This window comes from Ranitomeya imitator, chromosome 5 (assembly GCF_032444005.1).
Source record: "Ranitomeya imitator isolate aRanImi1 chromosome 5, aRanImi1.pri, whole genome shotgun sequence".
Taxonomy (NCBI): Eukaryota; Metazoa; Chordata; class Amphibia; order Anura; family Dendrobatidae; genus Ranitomeya; species Ranitomeya imitator.
In genome coordinates, this window is record NC_091286.1 from 367,140,662 (window position 1) to 367,163,249 (window position 22,588).

Genomic DNA, 22,588 nt, shown 5'->3' on the forward strand with positions numbered 1-22,588 from the left:
AGTTTGAAACGGTTCTGCTTTTGGGTGAAAATCTCATATTGCTTGTTACTTTTTCGTGAAGTAAAACACATGACCATCCTAGAACACAGAATGCCATTATTTAGTGCTGATATATAGTCGTAGTAGTATCTCTGTATTGCACAATTACTTTGCTGTACTCTGTTTCGGATTTGACAGTGTGAGCACAGGCGATTCAGATCAGAAGTTAGCAGAAGTAGAGAACAAGTCATATTCCTGGGATGCTGAGTATCTCTTTACTCTGTAGACCCCTGGCCGAGCCCCCTATACTGCATGAACTGTACACTGTACACAGCTAATAGCTGCAGAGGTGGAGCCCAGGACTAGCCAAACTGCTTCTCATTGGCCTGGAAATGCTAAAGAATTAGTCTGCCTATAAATTAGATCCTTTCTGAAAAATCTCAGTGCCCAGGGATAGCAGGGAGCTAATGCCAATGAATAAGGAGCCATGAAGGGCATCTGGTAAGTGCAATGGAGTTGTAACCAGTGAGAAATAGCACAATTACTGCTGCAAATAACATCTAGGTGTGATATTTATTTGTTACAACTTGTAAACAGTTGCACTAAGTAATTCTGAATACAAAATATTCATATAATTTCAAATACACATTAATACATTCTAAATTATAAATACATATGTATATATTTCACTATGTTTCTAGTATTTATCATGTGATGATGAATAAACTTTCATTTAACAGGAACCTGCCACTTGCCTTTTACACATTCAGCTTCCTGGGAACCCTGGTATATGGTACAATTGAACACTACACAAGTAAGTTAGCCTATGACGCTCTCGGGATCCAGACGTGTGACTGTGCAAAATTTTGTGGCTGTAGCTGCGACGGTGCAGATGCCAATCCCGGACATACACACATACACACACACACACACACACACACACACACACACACACACACACACACACACACACACACACACACATTCAGCTTTATATATTAGATATGACAACGGATAGTTTTATAAGCACTGTATGATATGTATTACAATTGGTTGAAACCCCTATTGGCTGTAATTATTAGTGGAAGTACTATAAATATACACTTTTTTGTACCACCCATTGCTTGAGAAAGGCTCAGTCTGAGCCGAAACGTCGCCCTGAACAGTGGGTTGATTAAATCCTGCAAGACTATATACTAACTACATGGAGTGCTGCCTCTTTTTTGCCTTATATTGAACTACTTGGATACATGGACTGCTATCCTGGGGCCCTGCACCCGAAGATAAGTTTGCATTGTGCTGTTCCTTTTTTCTTCTTTAGATAGATAGATAGATAGTTGGATGGATAGATAGATAGATAGATACGGGATAGATAGAGATAGATAGATAGATAGATAGATAGATAGATAGATAGATAGATAGAAAGATAGATATGGGATAGATAGATATGGGATAGATAGATAGATAGATAGATAGATAGATAGATAGATAGATAGATAGATAGTTGGATGGATAGATAGATAGATATGGGATAGATAGATAGATATGGGATAGATAGATATGGGATAGATAGATAGATATGGGATAGATAGATATGGGATAGATAGATAGATATATAGATAGATAAATAGATAGATAAATAGATAGATATGGGATAGATAGATAGATAGATATGGGATAGATAGATGATAGATAGATATGGGATAGATAGATAGATAGATAGATAGATATGGGATAGATAGATAGATAAATAGATAGATATGGGATAGATAGATAGATAGATATATAGATATGGGATAGATAGATGATAGATAGATATGGGATAGATAGATAGATAGATAGATAGATAGATAGATAGATAGATATGGGATAGATAGATAGATAGATAGATAGATAGATAGATAGATAGATAGATATGGGATAGATAGATATGGGATAGATATATAGATAGATAGATAGATAGATAAATAGATAGATATGGGATAGATAGATAGATAGATAGATAGATAGATATGGGATAGATAGATGATAGATAGATAGATAGATAAATAGATAGATATGGGATAGATAGATAGATAGATATGGGATAGATATATAGATAGATAGATAGATAGATAAATAGATAGATATGGGATAGATAGATAGATAGATAGATATGGGATAGATAGATGATAGATAGATATGGGATAGATAGATAGATATGGGATAGATAGATAGATAGATAGATAGATAGATAGATAGATAGATAGATAGATAGATAGATATGGGATAGATAGATATGGGATAGATAGATAGATAGATATATAGATAGATAGATATGGGATATATAGATATGGGATAGATAGATAGATAGATAGATATGGGATAGATAGATAGATAGATAGATAGATAGATAGATAGATAGATAGATAGATATGGGATAGATAGATATGGGATATATAGATAGATAGATAAATAGATAGATATGGGATAGATAGATATATAGACAGATAGTTGGATGGATAGATAGATAGATATGGGATAGATAGATAGATAGATAGATATGGGATAGATAGATAGATAGATATGGGATAGATAGATAGATAGATAGATAGATATGGGATAGATAGATAGATAGATAGATATGGGATAGATAGATAGATAGATAGATAGATAGATAGATATGGGATAGATTGATAGAGTTTTTTTGTATTATGGCCAACCATTCTATAAGGGCACTGTCTGTTTTGAGCGAACTATAGATTGATCAGATAGATTGAAATATAAGCAGAGATAGACAGATGAATAGACAAATAGATGCATTAGATGGATCATTAGAAACATATGAAGATATGTAATAGAAAGCGAAAGATAGATGTCAGACAGACAAGGTGGAATGGGGTGATATTGGCATGAATTGCTCTCTGATCCTATATAGCTGGTTTGCAGCCAAATAGCTGTAATTGCAGAATACAGTACATGTTACATTGGGACTGACGTGTTTTTGCACTGCCAATGTTGTTTAAAGGAAAGAACTGTACAGACGGGGCCACTGTGTGAGAAAAGAGCCCTCTGTGTAAAAGTGGGTGCTCTGCCCAGAGGCCACATCTCAAGCCCCTGTACTCACAAACCAGACCTGAGTAACATTTTCCAAAATGTTTCTGGGTCATATTGAACTCGTTTGTAAAGAAAAATGTTTATTTTTCCTGCTCACAGCGAATGCTTTCAGAAAAGCAGACCATTGAGTGTTTAGGTTAAGGTGGTCGTCTATTTGATCTCCCCTCTCTACTTCATGTAAATGTCAATAAACCACAGCATGCCGGCAGCAAAGCCACAGCCCCGTAGACATTCCTTCCAATAATGAGGGCTGGTGGGGGTGCTCACTGGAGGGTGGCCTCGCCTCAGTCCGTACCTAACAGTACTACTGTAGTGGATGTGGTTAGAGTACGATTACAGAAGAGCGCCGAGGCTTTCCCTCCTCTGAGAACCAATAATGTCACAGTTATACTCGCCCAGATTATGTTTATATTGGGGCTATTGTATCTCACTCATATTGAAAGCTGCAAATGGCATCTCAGTGTAAAGTGTCCAGTACAATATATAATATCACCTCATACAAGCAAAGCTCAATACATCATATTAACATTGATTGTGTTTCCCTTTAGGATTTCCATTCAGTTTAAAATACAACAATGTCCAGCACAAATGTCCACCTATCAATGGTGGACAGGATGACTTACCAGGTAAAAAGGGAACCTGACTATATATATATATATATATATATATACACTCCATAACACTATTGTTTGTTAGTAGGCAGAATTGCTAACTATCAAGTTTCGTAGCTTGCTAGCATGTTATGATATTAGGGGAACATGCACTGGACAGAATGAATTCTTCTTGTCCTGTCAATTTACTTTCCATGAAGTTAAGCAATGACTGTGGTATTGGACATCTTCATATTTTGTTCTGCTCTGTTTAAATAATAATCAAATCAGATAATCTCATCAGACCAGCATATATGGGGATACTTATAACCACGCTCCCTGAGGAAGCTGTATATGTGAATCATGCTTAGGTATAGGTAGCTAGTAGAGATGAGTGAATTTGATCGGGACTCTGGTAATTCAGCAAGCTATAGCACTTACCGAATAAGCTGCAGAGGGATCGCGGATATAAGGACCACAACGGCTGATCAGCTGTTCGTCTCCGCAGCTGCATGTGTCGCGGCTGTGTCACTGTCACAGCACATGCATGGAGAACCTGTGTGTTGGACTCTCCTTGCATGTGTTGTGACTGTCACACATCTGCGACACCTGCAGCTGCAGCTTGGAACAGCTGATCAGCCGGCGCGCTCCATGTATCTGAGTTCCCGATGCAGATTATTCGGTAAGCGCTATAGTTTGCTGAATTAGCAGAGGCCCGACCAAATTCTCTCATCTCTAGTAGCTAGCGTACCACTTGGGCACATCATGGTTATGATTGTTCATGGTTGTATGGGACTTGCAGTCTATATGTGGTCATTATCGTTTCACTTGCACTTTAACATACACTCGATGATTGTTATACAGGTGTTTCTCCCAAAATTAGGATATAATAAAAAAGTTAATTTATTTTAGTTCTTCAATAGAAAAAGTGAATCTCATATATTATATAGAATCATTACAAACAGAGTGATCTATTTCAAGTGTTTATTTCTGTCATTTTTCATCAATTACTGCATCAATGTGGAGTGGCATGGAGGCGACCAGCCTGTGGCATTGCTGAGGTGTTTTGGAAGCCCAGGTTGCTTTGATAGCAGCCTTCAGCTCATCTGCATTGTTGGATCTGGTGTCTCTCATCTTCCTCTTGACAATACCCCATAGATTCTCTATGGGGTTAAGGTCAGGCGAGTTTGCTGGGCTATCAAGCAAAGTGATACTGTTGTTTTTAAACCAGGTATTGGTACTTTTGGCAGTGTGGACAGGGGCCAAGTCCTGCTGGAGAATGAAATTTCCATCTCCAAAAAGCTTGTTGGCAGAGAGAAGCATGAAATGCTCTAAAATTTCCTGGTAAACGGCTGCGCTGACTTTGGTCTTCATAAATCACAGTGGATCTATACCAGCAGATGACATGGCTCCCCAACCCATCACTGATAGCGGAAACTTCACGCTAGACCTCAAGCAGCTTGGATTGTGGCCTCTCCACTCTTCTTCCAGACTCTGGGACCTTGATTTCCAAATGAAATGCAAAATGTACTTTCATCTGAAAATAACACCTTGGACCACTGAGCAACAGTCCAGTTCTTTTTCTTCTTGGCCCAGTTAAGATGCTTCTGGCATCGCCTATTGGTCAGGAGTGGCTTGACACAAGGAATGCTACACTTGTAGCCCATGACCTGGATACGTCTGTATGTGGTGGCTCTTGAAGCAATGACTCCAGCAGCAGTCAACTCCTTGTGAATCTCCCCCAAATTTTTGAATGGCCTTTTCTTAACAATCCTTTCAAGGCTGCAGTTATCCCAGTTGCTTGCGCACCTTTTTCTAACACACTTCTTCCTTCCACTCAACTTTCCATTAATATGCTTGGATACAGCACTCTGTGAACAGCCAGTTTCTTTAGCAATGACCTTTTGTGGCTTACCCTCCTTGTGGAGTGTGTCAATGACTGCCTTCTGGACATCTGTCAAGTCATCAGTCTTCCCCAAGATTGTGGAGCCTACTGAAACAGACTAACGGACCTTTTTTAAATGCTTAGGAAGCCTTTGCAGTTGTTTTTTGTTAAGTTTGCTAATTTATTGAGATAATGACTATTGGGTTTTCATTGACTGTAAGCCATAATCATCAACATTAACAGAAATAAACACTTGGAATAGATTACTCTGCAATGACTATATAATATATGAGTTTCACTTTTTGTATTGAAAAGCTGAAATAAATTAAGCTTTTGATGCTATTCTAATTTTGTGAGAAGCACCTGTATATGCCACATTAGTTCACCTGTACGTTGATATGCATTGACTCACACTAAAATATATAGACTTAGTAATCTGTATTTGAAGTTCTGCATGATATCAGCTTTTGGAGACATCAACTATATGATGATTTCACAAGAATCTCCATTTTAACTGTTTTAATGTTACAACTCTTTATCAAAGGGTTAACTATTTTAGGACTTACAGATTATTCATCTGTATATTTTGCATTAAATATATTGCATTGTGTCTACATAGCTATACAGCTTTATGTATATACGGTATACCTACAATACAATTGTACATTGTTTCATCATCTTTGCATATAATATACATTTTTGCCCAGGTGTACTTACTGTGTAGTTTACCCCTTACCACTATTTTGCCAGTGACTACTTTCCATACTATATAAATTGTTTTAATTTATTCTCAATAAAATTAGAATTTTTAGAGCTTTGCTCACTCTTTTTCGTCCATTATCCCTGATAGCCATATGGAATTCTTATATCATGATATGATTGCCTTATTTTTAAAGATCTGTGCAGTTGTATGAAAAGTCACCAAAGAAATTTAAATATTAGACAAAGATAACACAAGTAAACACAAAATGCAGTTTTTCAATGAAGGTCTTTGTTATTAAGGGAAAAAGAAATCCAAACCTACATTGCCCTGCATGAAAAAGTGATTGCCACTACCCATTAAAACGTAAGTTAACTATGGTTTATCACATCTTTGTGAGGCTGATTCCAAATTTCCTAGCCACACACAGGTCTAATTGCTGTCACTTCTGTTCTCAATCAAGAAATCACTTACATAGGGCCTGTCTGACAAAGTGAAGTAGATCAAACGGTCCTCAAAAATTAGACATCATGCCACGAACCAAAGAAATTCCGGAACAAATGAGAAACAAAGTAATTGAGATCTTTCAGTCCGGAAAAGGTTATAAAGCCATTTCTCATGCTTTGAGACTCCACTGAACCACAATAAGAGCCATTATCCACAATTGGCGAAAATATGAAACAGTTGTGAACGTTCCCAGGAGAGACTGACTGACCAAAATTATCCCAAGAGCAGGGGCTACTCCTTATCAATGAGGTCACAACAGACCCCATAACAACATCCAATGAACTGAAGGCCTCACTTAACTCAGTTAAGGTCATTGTTCATGACTCCACCATAAGAAAGAGACTGGGAAAAAATGGCGTGCATGGCAGGGTTCCAAGATGAAAACTACTGCTGAGCAATAAGAACATAAAGGCTCATCTCAGTTTTGGCAGAAAACATTTTGATCCCGAAAACTTTTGGGAGAATACTCTGTGGACTGATGAGGCAAAAGTTGAACTTTTTGGAAGGTGTATGTCCCATTATATCTGGCGTAGAAGTAACACAGCATTTAAGAAAAGGAACATCATGCCAACAGTAAAATATGGTGGTGGAAGTGTGACGGCCTGGGGCTATTTTGCTGCTTCAGGACCTGGAAGGCTTTCTTTGTTAAATAGAAAAATAAATTCTCCTGTCTGCCAAAGAAATTTTGAAGGTGAATGTATGGCCATCTGTTCGTGACTTCAAGCAGATGCGCAGGACAATGATCCAGAACAAACCAGAAAGTCTTATTCTGATTGGTTTAAGAGAAACAAAATTAAGACTTTGGAGTGGCCTAGTCCTGACTTTAATCCAATTGAGATGCTGTGGCATGACCTTAAAAAAGGGGGTTCATGCTTGGAAACTATCCAATGTGGCTGAATCACAATTCTTCAAGGATGGGTGGGCCAAGATTCCTCCAGAGCATTGTAAAAGACTCATTGCCAGTTATCGCAAATGCGTGATTGCAGTGGTGGCTGCTAAGGGTGACTCAGCAAGTTATTAGGTTGAGGGGACAATCACTTTTTCATGCAGGGCCCTGTAGGTTTGGATTTCTTTTTCCCTTAATAATAATGACCTTAATTTTCAAATTGCATGTTTACTTGTGTTATCTTTGTCTAATATATAAATTTATTTGGTGATCTGAAACATTTAAGTGTGACAAACATGCAAAAGAATTGGAAATGAGGAAGGGAGCAAACACTTTTTAACACAGCTGTATATCTGGACCAGTATAGGAATTATAATATGTTTGAGTAGTATGATTGGTTTAGCCTACAGTGAATACTGACAGGACACATGTCAGATTGGAGATACATTCATTTTTGTTGCCGAGCAGTGCTCGAATGCTGATCCCTGTATAACCCCACACACACCACTGATTGGCAGCTTTCTGTGTACTCTGAGAAGTGTCAGAAAGCTGCTAATCAGTGGTAAGGGCTGGGTTACACAGAGTAGGAAGACTACATGGCACGAGACAGCTAGCTTTCAAGTGATAATCTTCTGCAGATAAAACACTGATTTCAGGGCTGCCACTAGGAATTTCGGGACCTCATACTGGCAAAATTTTTGGGACCCCTTGAGACTCCGCCCAGGTTCCACCCCAGCCCCGATTCCACCCTTCTAACCTTCTACAGTCCCATCACTCACTCTTGGAATAACTCAACTTCTCCACCACATCCTCAGCAATCGGATATTAACAGTTCCCATCAAACACCAGATCACATACATAGCCAGCAGCTTTTGTTCTGGCCAAAAGATTTTTTAAGCTGCCACCATGACACGATAGACTCTTTTGGCCGAACCCTACCTATTAAATATAAATATATTTTTATGTATTTTTCTTTTTAAGGGAATGACTCACATACTTTTTAAAATGACCATTTAATACAACATGCAAGGGACAAATACCGTCACACCATGACCAGACCACATATTACCACCGCATAGTGACTTATAATACCACATACAAAGGACAAATGCCATCACACCATGACCAGACCACATATTACCATCACATAGTGACTGAATACTACAATACTGATCATTAATTAAAAAAACAAAACACAATACTAAGTGACATTATACACAGGAACTCCGCATTTACTGTCAGTGTACAGGTAATACAGTGATCATCAGTGACATTATACACAGAAGCTCTGTGCATAGTATACAGTGTCAGTGTACAGGTAATACAGTGATCACTAGTAGCATTATACACAGGAGCTCTGTATATAGTGTACAGGTAATACAGTGATCACCAGCAACATTATACACAGGAGCTCTGTATACAGTGTCAGTGTACAGATAATATAGTGATCACTGGTGACATTATACACAGGAGCTCTGTACAGAGTATACAGTGTATAGTGTCAGTGTACAGGTAACACACTGACTCACCAGTGACTTCTCTAGCTGAAGTCCTTCATCTTATCTTTTCTTTTTCATGCAGTGCAGACCGCCATCACTTCTTCCAGCCAGGACTCATCTCTGTATAAAATAGCACAAAAAATAACAGTTACCTAGAGCAGGGCTTCCAGAGCACATTCTCCTCTTCTTCCCTTTCTTCGACACTACACATCAGAATACTGACGTGCACCCACCATTAATACATAACTGGTTATTATGCAACCCACCATTCCAAATATAAATTATAATATGCCACTGAGCCCCTTCTAGCTATACATAGCCACTTTCCCCACCTAATAAATAAATGAGTTAGTACCTGTACTCTTTCCCCTAATTCATTACCAGTCACTGCATACTCAATGCCCCCACTATGTCCCTCCTACTCCCCCGACTCATTATATTTACATGCCCCTTCCGCTCCAATTGATTGTCATGTCTTCTCTCTTCGACCCTATATTCATTATCAACAGCTCTCCCCCCAGATTTAATACATCATTTACTCCCCAACCCTCAAAATTCATGATTATTTGCTCTCTCCCGATCATCATTTGCTCTCCCACCCCCACCTTCAATTCAATTGTTGTCCCTCTTCCCTCACTCTCAATTCATCATTTGCAGTCTCCCGTCCCCTCTCCCTCTTCATCATATGCAGTCCCCCTCCCCCCACTTCATCATGTGCAGTCCCCTTCCCCCCACTTCATCATGTGCAGTCCCCTTTACCCCATGTCATCCTTTTCAGTTCCTTTTAACCCCCACTTCATGTGCAGTCCCCCTTTAACCCACTCCCCACATAATGTTCAGTCCCCTTTTAACCTCCTCCCCATATCATGTGCAGTCCCCTTTTAACTTCCCACATCATCATGTGCAGTCCCCCTTTAATCCCCCTCCCCACATCATCATGTGCAGTCCCCCTTTAATCCCCCATATCATGTGCAGCCCCTCTTTAACTTCCCTCCTCACATCATCATGTGTAGTCCTCCTTTAACTCCCCCACATCATCATGTGCAGTCCTCTTTACCCTCATGTCATCCTTTGCAGTTCCTTTTAACCCCCACATCATGTGTAGTCCCCCTTTATCCCCCCACATCATCATGTGCAGTCATCCTTTAACCCCCACATCATGTGCAGTCCTCCTTTAACCCCTTCCCCACATCATGCGCAGTCCCCCTTTAACCCCCACATCATCATGTGAAGTCCCCCTTTAACCCCCCTCCCCACATCATCATGTTCAGTCCCCCTTTAACCCCCCACATCATGTGCAGTCCCCTTAAACCCCCTCCCCACATCATGTGCAGTCCCCCTTATCCCCCTCCCCACATCATGTGCAGTCCCCCTTTAACCCCCACATCATCATGTGAAGTCCCCCTTTAACCCCCCTCCCCACATCATTATGTGCAGTCCCCCTTTAACCCCCTCCCCACATCACGTGCAGTCCCCCTTACTCCTTCCCCGTCATCATGTGCAGTCCCCCTTTAATCCCCCTACATCATGTGCAGTCCCCCTTTAACCCCCCTCCCCACATTATCATGGGCAGTCCTCCTTTAACCCCCCATATCATCATGTGCAGTCTCCTTTACCCACATGTCATTTTTACAGTTCCTTTTATGCCCCCACTTCATGTGCAGTCCCTCTTTATCCCCCCTCCCCACATCATCATGTGCAGTCCCCCTTTAATCCCCCCCCACATCATGTGCAGTCCCCCTTTAACCCCCTCTTCACATCATCATGTGCAGTCCCCCTTTAACCCCCTCTCCACATCATCATGTGCAGTCCCCCTTTAACCCCATCTCCACATCATCATGCGCAGTCCCCCTTTAACCCCCCTCCCCACATCATCATGTGCAGTCCCCCTTTAAACCCCTCCCCACATCATCACGTGCAGTCCCCCTTACTCCTTCCCCATCATCATTTGCAGTTCCTCCTCCTCCCCTCACCCATTTAATTCATTTTGTACAGAAAATAAAAAAGTTTTGTATACTTACCTCACAGTCGCTCCCCTGCAGTGCGGCTCTGCCTCCAGCATCCAGTACATGTCGGGTGGCCCTGGACCTGCGGGCCCCTCTGTGTACTGCTGTTCACCGGGCCCAATACACAAGTAAGGGCAGTAATGCCCTGATGGCGGCCTTGACTGATTTTAGAAAAAAAAAACAACGAACAGCCCAGTAAGTGACACATCACTGGATCAAGGTCTCTGAACTTACATCATACTGCTCTGAGATTATATAGAAAAAATCTGTTAAAAGATTGTATTCCTTTTTTTCTTGCGATATTAATCAGAGGCAGAATTTAGGAGTTTGGGTAAGGTGGGTGATAACGCTGCTAAAAGTACAGTTGTGGCCATAGTACTATTCATATCATTTTTCCAAAACACACGTTCACACAGGCAGACAACCTGTGCCACGTGAATACTTGTATACATTGTTAACTTGCCATTTCCCAGGAGCACACCACAATTTACATGTGACACTATTTTGAGGGCTATCTCTATAAGTAGGCGTCTATTCCCTTCGCTGAGCGTGGTTTATCTCTTCCCCAATAAACACGGACCTCTCATTTCCTGCCATAGGCTTTGATCTGATTTCCAAGTTCCAGATAGACAGAGCGGCTTCAGTGGGGGCTATACAGACTGTGGTGGGGACATCGCCATTCCAAGTGGCCTATCAGTTGGGAACAAATGTTGACTTCAGGATTCTGACCAGGTGCGTTACCTCCATCAAATCAATTGTTTTTCTTTAATGAACATATAATGAAAGTATGTGTTTTGTTTAAGTAATGTGTGTGGTCACACTTTAATTCGTTTCCTGCTTCTCCAAACTGCTTTGATTACGTTAAAAGTAATTTTGTGGCTAAAAGGATATTTTAAACAATATGGGAAAGCAAGTAAAAGACTTTAATGTTCAAGTGGAAGCAATTTAAGTGAATTACTAAGCAAATTAAATTCATGACAAAGGAGCATTGTCTTCGGTGCTTTTTTTAAACTTTTTTATTTTCTACATTTGTCCATTTCTAAAATATTGACAACTAGCTCCCCCTTGTGACATAAGAGAGACAGTGCAGGTGCTGTTCATAGGTTGTGGTGCTGAATTTTTATGGTATGATTTAGCTAAAAACTACTTATATAATAATAGTAATAAGAATAATTGAGATCACAATAATAATAAACAAGATCGTTAATAAAATCAATAATAATCATAATTATTTTTGTTGTGAATAGCAGCACAATCATGCTTGAGACTAAATATATAAAATATAGTGATGTACACAAAATGAGATAATTAGTATAAATGCTGATTGCTCACTTGACTGTTATGGCACTTCCATCAAGTATGCAAAGAGGGCAATTAACGTGAACGGCAGTTGTTTGAATTGGACAATTTAATTAATAAATGCAATTAAGCAGATTTGTATTCTTATGGAGCTAGATGTCTTTTATGTTTAATTGCTTTCAAACTCGTTAACAATTTCTTTGAATTCTTAAGGAAGTTATTTAATTAGGGTACTGTCTGCATTGTTTTACTGCAAGAAAAGGAAGGAAGCATACATTCCAATGAATTTCTTGTCCATGACATTCTGCTTATAGGCACATCTATGGCAGTGGGCTACCTGAGGAATATTCCTTTATGTTTACCTTCCGGATGAAGGACAGCACAAAGAACAAATATTGGACTATCTGGCAAATCGTAGACTCGGAGGGAAAGCAGCAAGCAGCTATCAATTTCAACGGCCCTAAAAAAACCCTTGAGTTCTCTTATAAGGGAACAGATGGGAAATTGAACACTATCACCTTCGCCCATCTCCCATTTCTTTTTGATACTAAGTTTCACAAAGTTTTATTTAGTGTGCAAAAGGATAAAATCACACTTTATATTGATTGCATTAAAGTGGATTCATTCAAGCTGGTCCCAAGAGGCAAAATTAGCCTGGATGGCTACACTATCATTGGGAAGCTGAAGAATAACCATGAAATATCTGTACCGGTAAGTGTTTTTTAATGTTTTAATTATATTATTTAGCTACTTTTATAGAAGATATGACACTGTTCTAAGCAAATTTGTATAATTTAATGTCATTTCTTTTACGAGTCTAAATTGTTATTATTTCATATGGGTTTCGTGCTGTATTGCGTTCTCCCTTTAACGCTTAGTTTGGCCAAATGTTATTGGGAGTGTCCTGATTCCTCCCTTATGGCAGATGTTGGGAAATAAAAAGGTTGGGCATGTTGAATTTTAGCAAACCCAATCCTTTGCTTCCAAAAGAGATTAGCTACCTTTAGAAGTGTCTGTCACCAGCTAAATTTCCTATTCTTCCAGTGGAAGGACATGTACAGATCCAGATTAGATATTAGAAAAAACTTTTTAACAGTGAAAGTGATCAATGAGTGGAGCAGCCTGCCACCAGAGGTGGTGAGTTCTATTTCAATGGAAGTCTTCAAACAGAGGCTGGACAGACACCTGTCTGAGATGGTTTAGTGAATTGAGCAGGAGGTTGGACACGATGACCCCGGAGGTCCCTTCCAACTCTAACATTCTGTGATTCTATGATTCTAAAGACAGTTCAAGGTTGGCAAGATATTGTTCATCAAACAGCTATTGAAAGTGTATGGTCATTTTCTGGCTTGTAGAACAAAACCTATCCTAATTATTTAATAATTTATTTTGAAGACTAGCAAATGAGTCTAAACACATAAAGAGAAAGCTGACAGCACTCACTAAGTCAGGACGCCCGTTCTTGATCCAAGAAACCCACTTGGAAGTAACAGCAATCAGGAAAAAGTAAGAACAGCGTCCAATCCAGGTGAGAACATTAAAAAAAAGCTTAATTCTGCCATGGTATGATACGACGTTTCGACCAGCAATAAGTCTTTATCAAGTATGTACTTGGTATAGACCTAATGCTGGTCGAAACGTTGTATCATATCATGGCGGAACAAAGCTTTTTTCAACGTTCTCACCTGGATTGATGCTGTTCTTTTTCCAGATAGCTGATGAGTCTATTCATATAGAGTCTATTGGTGATTGGTTTGAAAGCAATAAAAATGCCCTCATGCATACTATAGTTTTTCTAGCCACAAACTGAACGCTCCGAATTATTTAAAGATTCATCTTATCGTCTCATATCTTTCGTTCTGGATGCCGTATCCTTTCAAGATGATGGGTGGAAGAAGTTAAGTTAAATGACTGTATGATTACATTAATGCTCATAGCATTACCCAAAATGGGACCATACCACATTCTCCTACCTTTCTCTGTGCATAATGAAATATCCGCTCAGGTCTCACCGGCATAATTATGGCAGCCATGCTAGTTGGTCTTATAAAAAGTACTGAGAGCAATAACTTACACATGTGGGATGAGTCGATAGTCAAACCAAGATTGAACATTGGAAAGCCATTGTCAAGTTTCCAGGCAAATCTTATCTTTTGGATCAGTGCAATTTCAACATGCTGCCATTGATTCATTTTTATAATCGTATCGGTTGTAGTTCTCATATCACTGTAAAAGAACTATGCTCCATGATATAAAGATTAAGATGACATTTTTCCTACTTAACTCTTCATTAGCTAGCAATACCAAATTACTACTAACGGATTCTGTTCCAATATTCATTTAAAACGGCTCAGCAGAAACAAATGTCCTGTATTCAAAATCTCATCAAAAGCGGCATCAAAAAAGTTTCCAGTTTATACAGCAAGTTTTTTCTGCCATAAAAATACATTGTAAAAAATACCTCTGGTGAACATTTTGTAACAGCAATTCTTCCTCATTATTGCCAGAAATAACTTTGGTTCGAAGGATTGTGAACAATTCAAGCTGAATAATGCAGTGTAAATGACTTTTAAATCCCCTAATCCACAGTTTCTACAATCCAATTTCATAAACATCCACCTCAGTCTCAGATATATTTCTATCCAAATTATTATCCAGATTTAATAAGGAAAGTAAAAGAAAATGCTGAGTTAATATTTCACTAAAGGTATGATTTATACTTGTGGGATTTGTTATTAGCCTTGAATTCACTAGGAATATTTTCTTTTTCATAAAATCAAATGAATAAGTTTCGACTTGTCAAATTTTAAGGACTATGTTACAAATTCACGCTTACAGTAACTTATTGAATATATCTGGTATAAATGCATACATTTGCTTTAAAAACTCAGCTTGCAATTTTCCAAAACATGTGTGAAATAGGATGAACATTGTGAAAATGGTTGGGGAAGCTGATCTTTGCTGTATGATTTGTTTGATATCGCACAAAGCTGGTGTCAGTGTTTCATTTATCTTCTAAGCTGAGCCAAAAATGGACAAAAACAGTGAGTTAATAAAATAGTGACTGCCTTTATAAAATATAGCATTTAAGCACCACTCCAGTGGGTTTTTTGTCCTTCTTTTTATTGCAGTGCCGAAGTGGTGCTTCTAATCTAAGGTCCCTGCCTCTACTCTCATACTTACTAGCTTCTGTCCAGCAGATTGTGGCCTGGTGGTTTGCTCCAGAGTTTGCTAGAGTGAGCTGGAGGTCACTTTTCTATTCAAGTCTATGAGAACCTCATTCTCGCTCTCTTAGACTTGCATAGAGTGCTTATGACTACTGATGAGCTCGTTGCTCGGGTACACTCGCTCATCACTACTTGTGACCATTACTTCTGACTTCTGGCCAGTCTCAGAAATTGGCTCATGGACTGAAGTGGCAACAATAAAAGGCGAGTAAGTATAAGATGATGGTCAGGGACCTTAGATCGGAAGCACCACTCCAGCACTGAAAAAAGATTTGTGGCTGGCATCCTTGGCTCACCATCATGGACACCTCTAGAATTTACTAGGACTTGTTGAACCGCTGTTTGGCGTGAAATAGCTGTTGTCCTCGGTGCATTCCGTTCACCCCTGCAACCCGATGTTTTAATTCTTCTCTTAACCTCTTCCCGACATTGGACAATTCCATACATCATGGTCAACTGGTAATTACTAACCTTTGAGGTATGGATATGTCATGGTGATTTCCTGCACACAGGAGCTGTGTGCACACGATCGCCACCGGGTGTCAGCTGATTCTGATAGCTGACACCAGGCACTGAGTACAGGAGCAGTGCCCATACTGCTCCTGGCACTTTAGCCCCTTAAATACTGTGATAAAAATCGATCACAGTATTTATCAGGCAAGTAATAAAGTTATGGCATACATGTTACACCCATGGGACACAAAAGTTACAATACGTCCAAATTAATATCAACACTAATATCCCTTGTGTGCATGTTAGGACAGAATAGGGACAACTGCAAAACAGAAATCCTAAAGCTCCACAGAGAAACACACAGACAATAGGTCCCGTAAAAAGTATAATTTTATTAAATATATGTTTAAAAACTATACAAGAGAAACAGGTACATAGGAAAAAGTGGGGCTAGTGAAACACTATATGGCAGTACCAGTAATACACATAGGGCTACAAGGTACCACCCACCGCACATAATACTGTCATAGACCACTGAAAGTGGTGCAACACATATGTGGATGAAATCACAAAAACACACCCGATAACATTGCATCAGGCTGATAGGCAATATATAATATATGATGCAAGTGCAGAAACTAGAATCACTAAAGATCAGCCTTTTATCGCAGTGACACACAATAATAGACAATACAGTACCAGATATGCAAGAGCGGTGGGGGACCCGGAGCCCACCCCGACGCGTGTTTCGGAGTGCAACAAGGCTCCTTCCTCAGGGGGTGTGATAAAAGGCTGATCTTTAAAAATTATTATTAAATTATACTTTTTACGGGACCTATTGACTGTGTGTTTCTCTGTGGAGCTTTAGTATTTATCAGGCAAGCAGAGGGAGGGAGCCCCTTCTGCTCTCCGATCGGCGCCCTTGCAAAGTCATCGTGTGACCCGATGTTGCCATGACAACATCCAGATCACCAGAGCTAGCAAATTTGCTACAACACGCATGTTGCAAGTTTGTCTGTCAGTGCAGCGCTCACCAGGGCCGGACTGGCCATTGGGCAATTGTGGCAAATGCCAGAAAGGGCTGTCTGGTCATGGGCTGCCTTGTCTGCTACGTTGTTAGCAGAATCAGTGTTCTCAAGACTCCCATACTGTTAAGAGTTGTGATGGAGCACAAAGTCGCTGACTCCGTCACTTACCCCAGCAGGCCACAGGTATCATTAGAAATATTGGTCTTGTAGTAAACCTTTCTTTCCTCCATCCACGATAATGTTAATAATATATCCCCATCTGTTGCTTGGAAATGGGACAACATGGGCCTGTGTGATTGCAAATGCCAGGGCTGAATTTTAGTCCCAGTCCATACCTGGCGCTCACAGTATGTAAGCATAGCAAAGCCCTTGCTTTGCTATGCCTTACAAATGATTAGACTGACAATTTGTAAAGCATAAATCAAATGGTAACACTGGAGATACAAAAAAGTACAAATAGGGTCTTATCTGATAACCAAGTGGTATAAAATATTATAGGTACGCTCATCTGATAGGGCTGTGACAGTCACAATTCCTATAGAAGCATGTAAAGGCTGCAGCAGGACCACTAAGAAGATACGTTACAATAAATGAGGAATATGGTGGTTCAGAGTCCGCGCTGCCCAAGGTTCAAAGATACGATCACACACGAAGATGAAGCATGAATGCGGTTTATTATCAACGCTTTTCAATGTTATTATTATTATTATTTATTTATATAGCACCATTGATTCCATGGTGCTGTACATGAGAAGGGGTTACATACAAGTTACAAATAACACATACAGTAAACAAACTAACAATGACGGACTGATACAGAGGGGCAAGGACCCTGCCCTTGCGGGCTTACATTCTACAGGATTATGGGGAAGGAGACAGTAGGTTGAGGGTTGCAGGAGCTCAGGTGTTGGTGAGGCGGTAGCTCCGGTGTTGGTGAGGCGGTAGCTTCGATAGTGATGAGGCAGCAGCGGTGTCAGTGCAGGCTGTAGGCTTTCCTGAAGAGATGAGTTTTCAGGTTCCGTCTGAAGGATCCGACTGTGGTTGATAGTCGGGCGTGTTGGGGCAGAGAGTTCCAGAGGATGGGGGATATTCGGGAGAAGTCTTGGAGGCGATTGGATGAGGAGCGAATAAGTGTGGAGGAGAGAAGGAGGTCTTGGGAGGACCGGAGATCACGTGAGGGAAGATATCGAGAGATTAGTTCAGAGATATATGGAGGAGACAGGTTGTGGATGGCATTGTAGGTCAGTATTAGCAATTTGAACTGGATACGCTGAGGGAATGGGAGCCAGTGAAGAGATTTGCAGAGGGGGGAAGCGGAGGAGTAGCGAGGAGAGAGATGGATTAGTCGGGCAGCAGAGTTAAGGATGGTCTGGAGAGGTGCAAGGGTGTTAGCAGGGAGGCCACAGAAAAGGATGTTGCAGTAGTCAAGGCGGGAAATGATGAGGGCGTGCACAAGCATTTTAGTAGATTGGGGGTTGAGGAAAGGACGGATCCTGGAGATATTTTTGAGCTGGAGGCGACAGGAGGTGAAAAGAGCTTGGATGTGTGGTTTGAAGGACAGGGCAGAGTCGAAGGTTACTCCGAGGCAGCGGACTTCGGGTACAGGGGAAAGCATGATGTCATTGACTGCGATAGATAGGTCAGGTAAGGAAGATTTGTGGGATGGAGGAAAGATGATGAGTTCAGATTTGTCCACATTGAGTTTGAGGAAGCGAGAGGAGAAGAAGGAGGATATGGCTGATAGGCACTCTGGGATTCTGGACAGCAGAGCGGTGACGTCTGGGCCAGAGAGGTAGATCTGAGTGTCGTCAGCATAGAGGTGGTACTGGAATCCATGGGACTTTATGAGTTGTCCCAAGCCAAGTGTATAGATTGAGAAGAGTAGGGGTCCTAGAACAGAGCCTTGGGGGACTCCAACAGAGAGAGGGTGGGATGAGGAGGTAGTATGGGAGTGGGAGACGCTGAATGTGCAGTTAGAAAGGTACGAGGCGATCCAGGATAGGGCGAGGTCTTTGATGCCAAAGGAGGAGAGCATCTGCAGTAGGAGGCAGTGGTTAACTGTGTCGAACGCAGAGGACAGGTCTAGAAGGAGGAGTACAGAGTATTGTACAGTAGCTTTGGCGGTAAGTAGGTCGTTAGTGATTTTGGTCTGGGCTGTCTCAGTTGAGTGATGGGGGCGGAAACCAGATTGTAGATTGTCGTACAACAAGTTAGATGAGAGGTGGGAGGAGAGTTCAGCATGGACGTGCTGCTCCAGGAGTTTGGAAGCAAATGGGAGCAGCGATATTGTTTCCAAGCCTCTTCATCAGGACCAAACCACAATGATGGTATCTCTGAAAATTTCATCTTGTCCTGCAAAAAACAAACCCTCATGCAGCTCCATCAGCAGAAAAAATTAAAAAAGTTATAGCTCTCAGACTAAAGCGATACAAACATAATAATTTTCCTATAAAATAGTTTTTATTGTGCAAAAGCGCCATAACATAAAAAAAATAAATAATTGTACTGACCCAAAGAAGAAAGCTGCCTTATCAATTTTACCACATAGAATGATATATATATATATATATACAGTGGGGCAAAAAAGTATTTAGTCAGTCAGCAATAGTGCAAGTTCCACCACTTAAAAAGATGAGAGGCGTCTGTAATTTACATCATAGGTAGACCTCAACTATGGGAGACAAACTGAGAAAAAAAAATCCAGAAAATCACATTGTCTGTTTTTTTATCATTTTTTTTGCCTGTTATGGTGGAAAATAAGTATTTGGTCAGAAACAAACAATCAAGATTTCTGGCTCTCACAGACCTGTAACTTCTTCTTTAAGAGTCTCCTCTTTCCTCCACTCATTATCTCTAGTAATGGCACCTGTTTAAACTTGTTATCAGTATAAAAAGACACCTGTGCACACCCTCAAACAGTCTGACTCCAAACTCCACTATGGTGAAGACCAAAGAGCTGTCAAAGGACACCAGAAACAAAATTGTAGCCCGGCACCACGCTGGGAAGACTGAATCTGCAATAGCCAACCAGCTTGGAGTGAAGAAATCAACAGTGGGAGCAATAATTAGAAAATGGAAGACATAAAAGACCACTGATAATCTCCCTCGATCTGGGGCTCCACGCAAAATCCCACCCCGTGGGGTCAGAATGATCACAAGAACGGTGAGCAAAAATCCCAGAACCACGCGGGGGGACCTAGTGAATGAACTGCAGAGAGCTGGGACCAATGTAACAAGGCCTACCATAAGTAACACACTACGCCACCATGGACTCAGATCCTGCAGTGCCAGTACGTGTCCCACTGCTTAAGCCAGTACATGTCCGGGCCCGTCTGAAGTTTGCTAGAGAGCATTTGGATGATCCAGAGGAGTTTTGGGAGAATGTCCTATGGTCTGATGAAACCAAACTGGAACTGTTTGGTAGAAACACAACTTGTCGTGTTTGGAGGAAAAAGAATACTGAGTTGCATCCATCAAACACCATACCTACTGTAAAGCATGGTGGTGGAAACATCATGCTTTGGGGCTGTTTCTCTGCAAAGGGGCCAGGACGACTGATCCGGGTACATGAAAGAATGAATGGGGCCATGTATCGTGAGATTTTGAGTGCAAACCTCCTTCCATCAGCAAGGGCATTGAAGATGAAACGTGGCTGGGTCTTTCAACATGACGATGATCCAAAGCACACCGCCAGGGCAACGAAGGAGTGGCTTCGTAAGAAGCATTTCAAGGTCCTGGAGTGGCCTAGCCAGTCTCCAGATCTCAACCCTATAGAAAACCTTTGGAGGGAGTTGAAAGTCCATGTTGCCAAGCGAAAAGCCAAAAACATCACTGCTCTAGAGGAGATCTGCATGGAGGAATGGGCCAACATACCAACAACAGTGTGTGGCAACCTTGTGAAGACTTACAGAAAACGTTTGACCTCTGTCATTGCCAACATCGGATATATTACAAAGTATTGAGATGAAATTTTGTTTCTGACCAAATACTTATTTTCCACCATAATATGCAAATAAAATGTTAAAAAAACAGACAATGTGATTTTCTGGATTTTTTTTGCTCAGTTTGTCTCCCATAGTTGAGGTCTACCTATGATGTAAATTACAGACGCGTCTCATCTTTTTAAGTGGTGGAACTTGCACTATTGCTGACTGACTAAATACTTTTTTGCCCCACTGTATATAAAAAAAACTATTTCTGAATTGCTGCTTTTTGTTCATTCTGCCTCTCAAAAATCAGAATAGAAAGCAATAAAAAAGTCATGTGTCCAAAAATTGTACCAATAAAAACATCAACTTGTCCTGCAAAAAAACAAGACATCAGATGACTGTCTGCAGAAACATGGAAAAATTATGAAGAAAAAAATATAGTTAGCTCACCTGTGTGGGTACGTAGTTCCCAGAATAGGTTCAAGCCTCGCATGGATATGGGCAGAGCAACCACGGCAGGAAAGAAAAAAGATAGTGGTTATTCAGCGATGTAGGCTATGTGTCTTTTTGAATAAAATATAGACCATGATTAAGACGCAAATCGAAACGCGTTAGTCTTAAGAACAGCACCTAATGTATATTTGTGCAAACCATGCTTTCACACTTGGATTAATTATCACCTGTTTGTTTTAAATGGCTAAATAAAAGCTATATTTTACTCTAAAAGGCAAATAGCCTACATCACTGGATCAACATTACCTTTTTTCTTTCCGATTCCGGCTGTGGAAAAATTATTGCTCTCAAAATATGGCAATGCAAAAACTAGTTTTTGTGTGTGACAGTAGTCAAATGTAAAAACCCGATATAAATCTGGTATTGCACGGACCCAAAGAATAAAGCCGACTAATCATTGATATCACACAAGGAACAGTGTAAAAAATAAATAAAACCAATTCTTCACCTACTGTTGATTTGTTAGTTCTGCCTCCCCAAGATCGCAATAAGGTTCAGGTCACATTTATCCTGCTTTCTGCGCTGAGAGATTGCTTATGGATTTCTGTGTAAATATCTGAAATACGTGATTTGGACAGAGCCCCCAGCAGAAGATTCCCTATAATAACACAGATGGAGGCAGTGTGGACTCTGTCTGCCCTATGATCCAGTGGTGTCCGTCTTGTTAGGCGTGCATACAAACGCGGTCTGCCACAGTTTTGTGCACTTCTGAAAAAAGGAGATCGCTGAACAGAGGCAAAACAGACTCCATAGTAACTCTGCTGCTTCATTATAGTGATTGTGTACTTTGGGGGTTTCATCTGAATCATGTCACTCAGAGATTTAGATGAAAACCCCAAAGTAAGTGCTCAGTATAGAGCACAGGATAAGTGTGATCCCAAACCTTATGTAAAATGAAAATCTTTAACTCAATCCACAAAGCAAGTCCCCACTCAGATCCGTCATCTGACAATGGAAATATAGGGGGCTCGATGTTATTGGTAGCACAAAG

The 22,588-nt window shown here is 40.5% G+C and overlaps 1 protein-coding gene across 1 annotated transcript in view; it reads left to right on the forward strand.

Moving 5' to 3' along the window:
• Nucleotides 1-372: 372 nt before the first annotated feature.
• Nucleotides 373-22,588, forward strand: part of COL9A1 (collagen type IX alpha 1 chain) — a 214,945-nt gene continuing 192,729 nt past the window's right edge. The window contains exons 1-5 of the mRNA XM_069726644.1: nt 373-480; nt 720-793; nt 3,624-3,701; nt 11,748-11,880; nt 12,762-13,158. Of these exons, the coding sequence (XP_069582745.1) occupies nt 467-480; nt 720-793; nt 3,624-3,701; nt 11,748-11,880; nt 12,762-13,158 (696 nt within the window). The 5' untranslated portion in view covers nt 373-466. The remainder of the gene's footprint in view (nt 481-719; nt 794-3,623; nt 3,702-11,747; nt 11,881-12,761; nt 13,159-22,588) is intronic.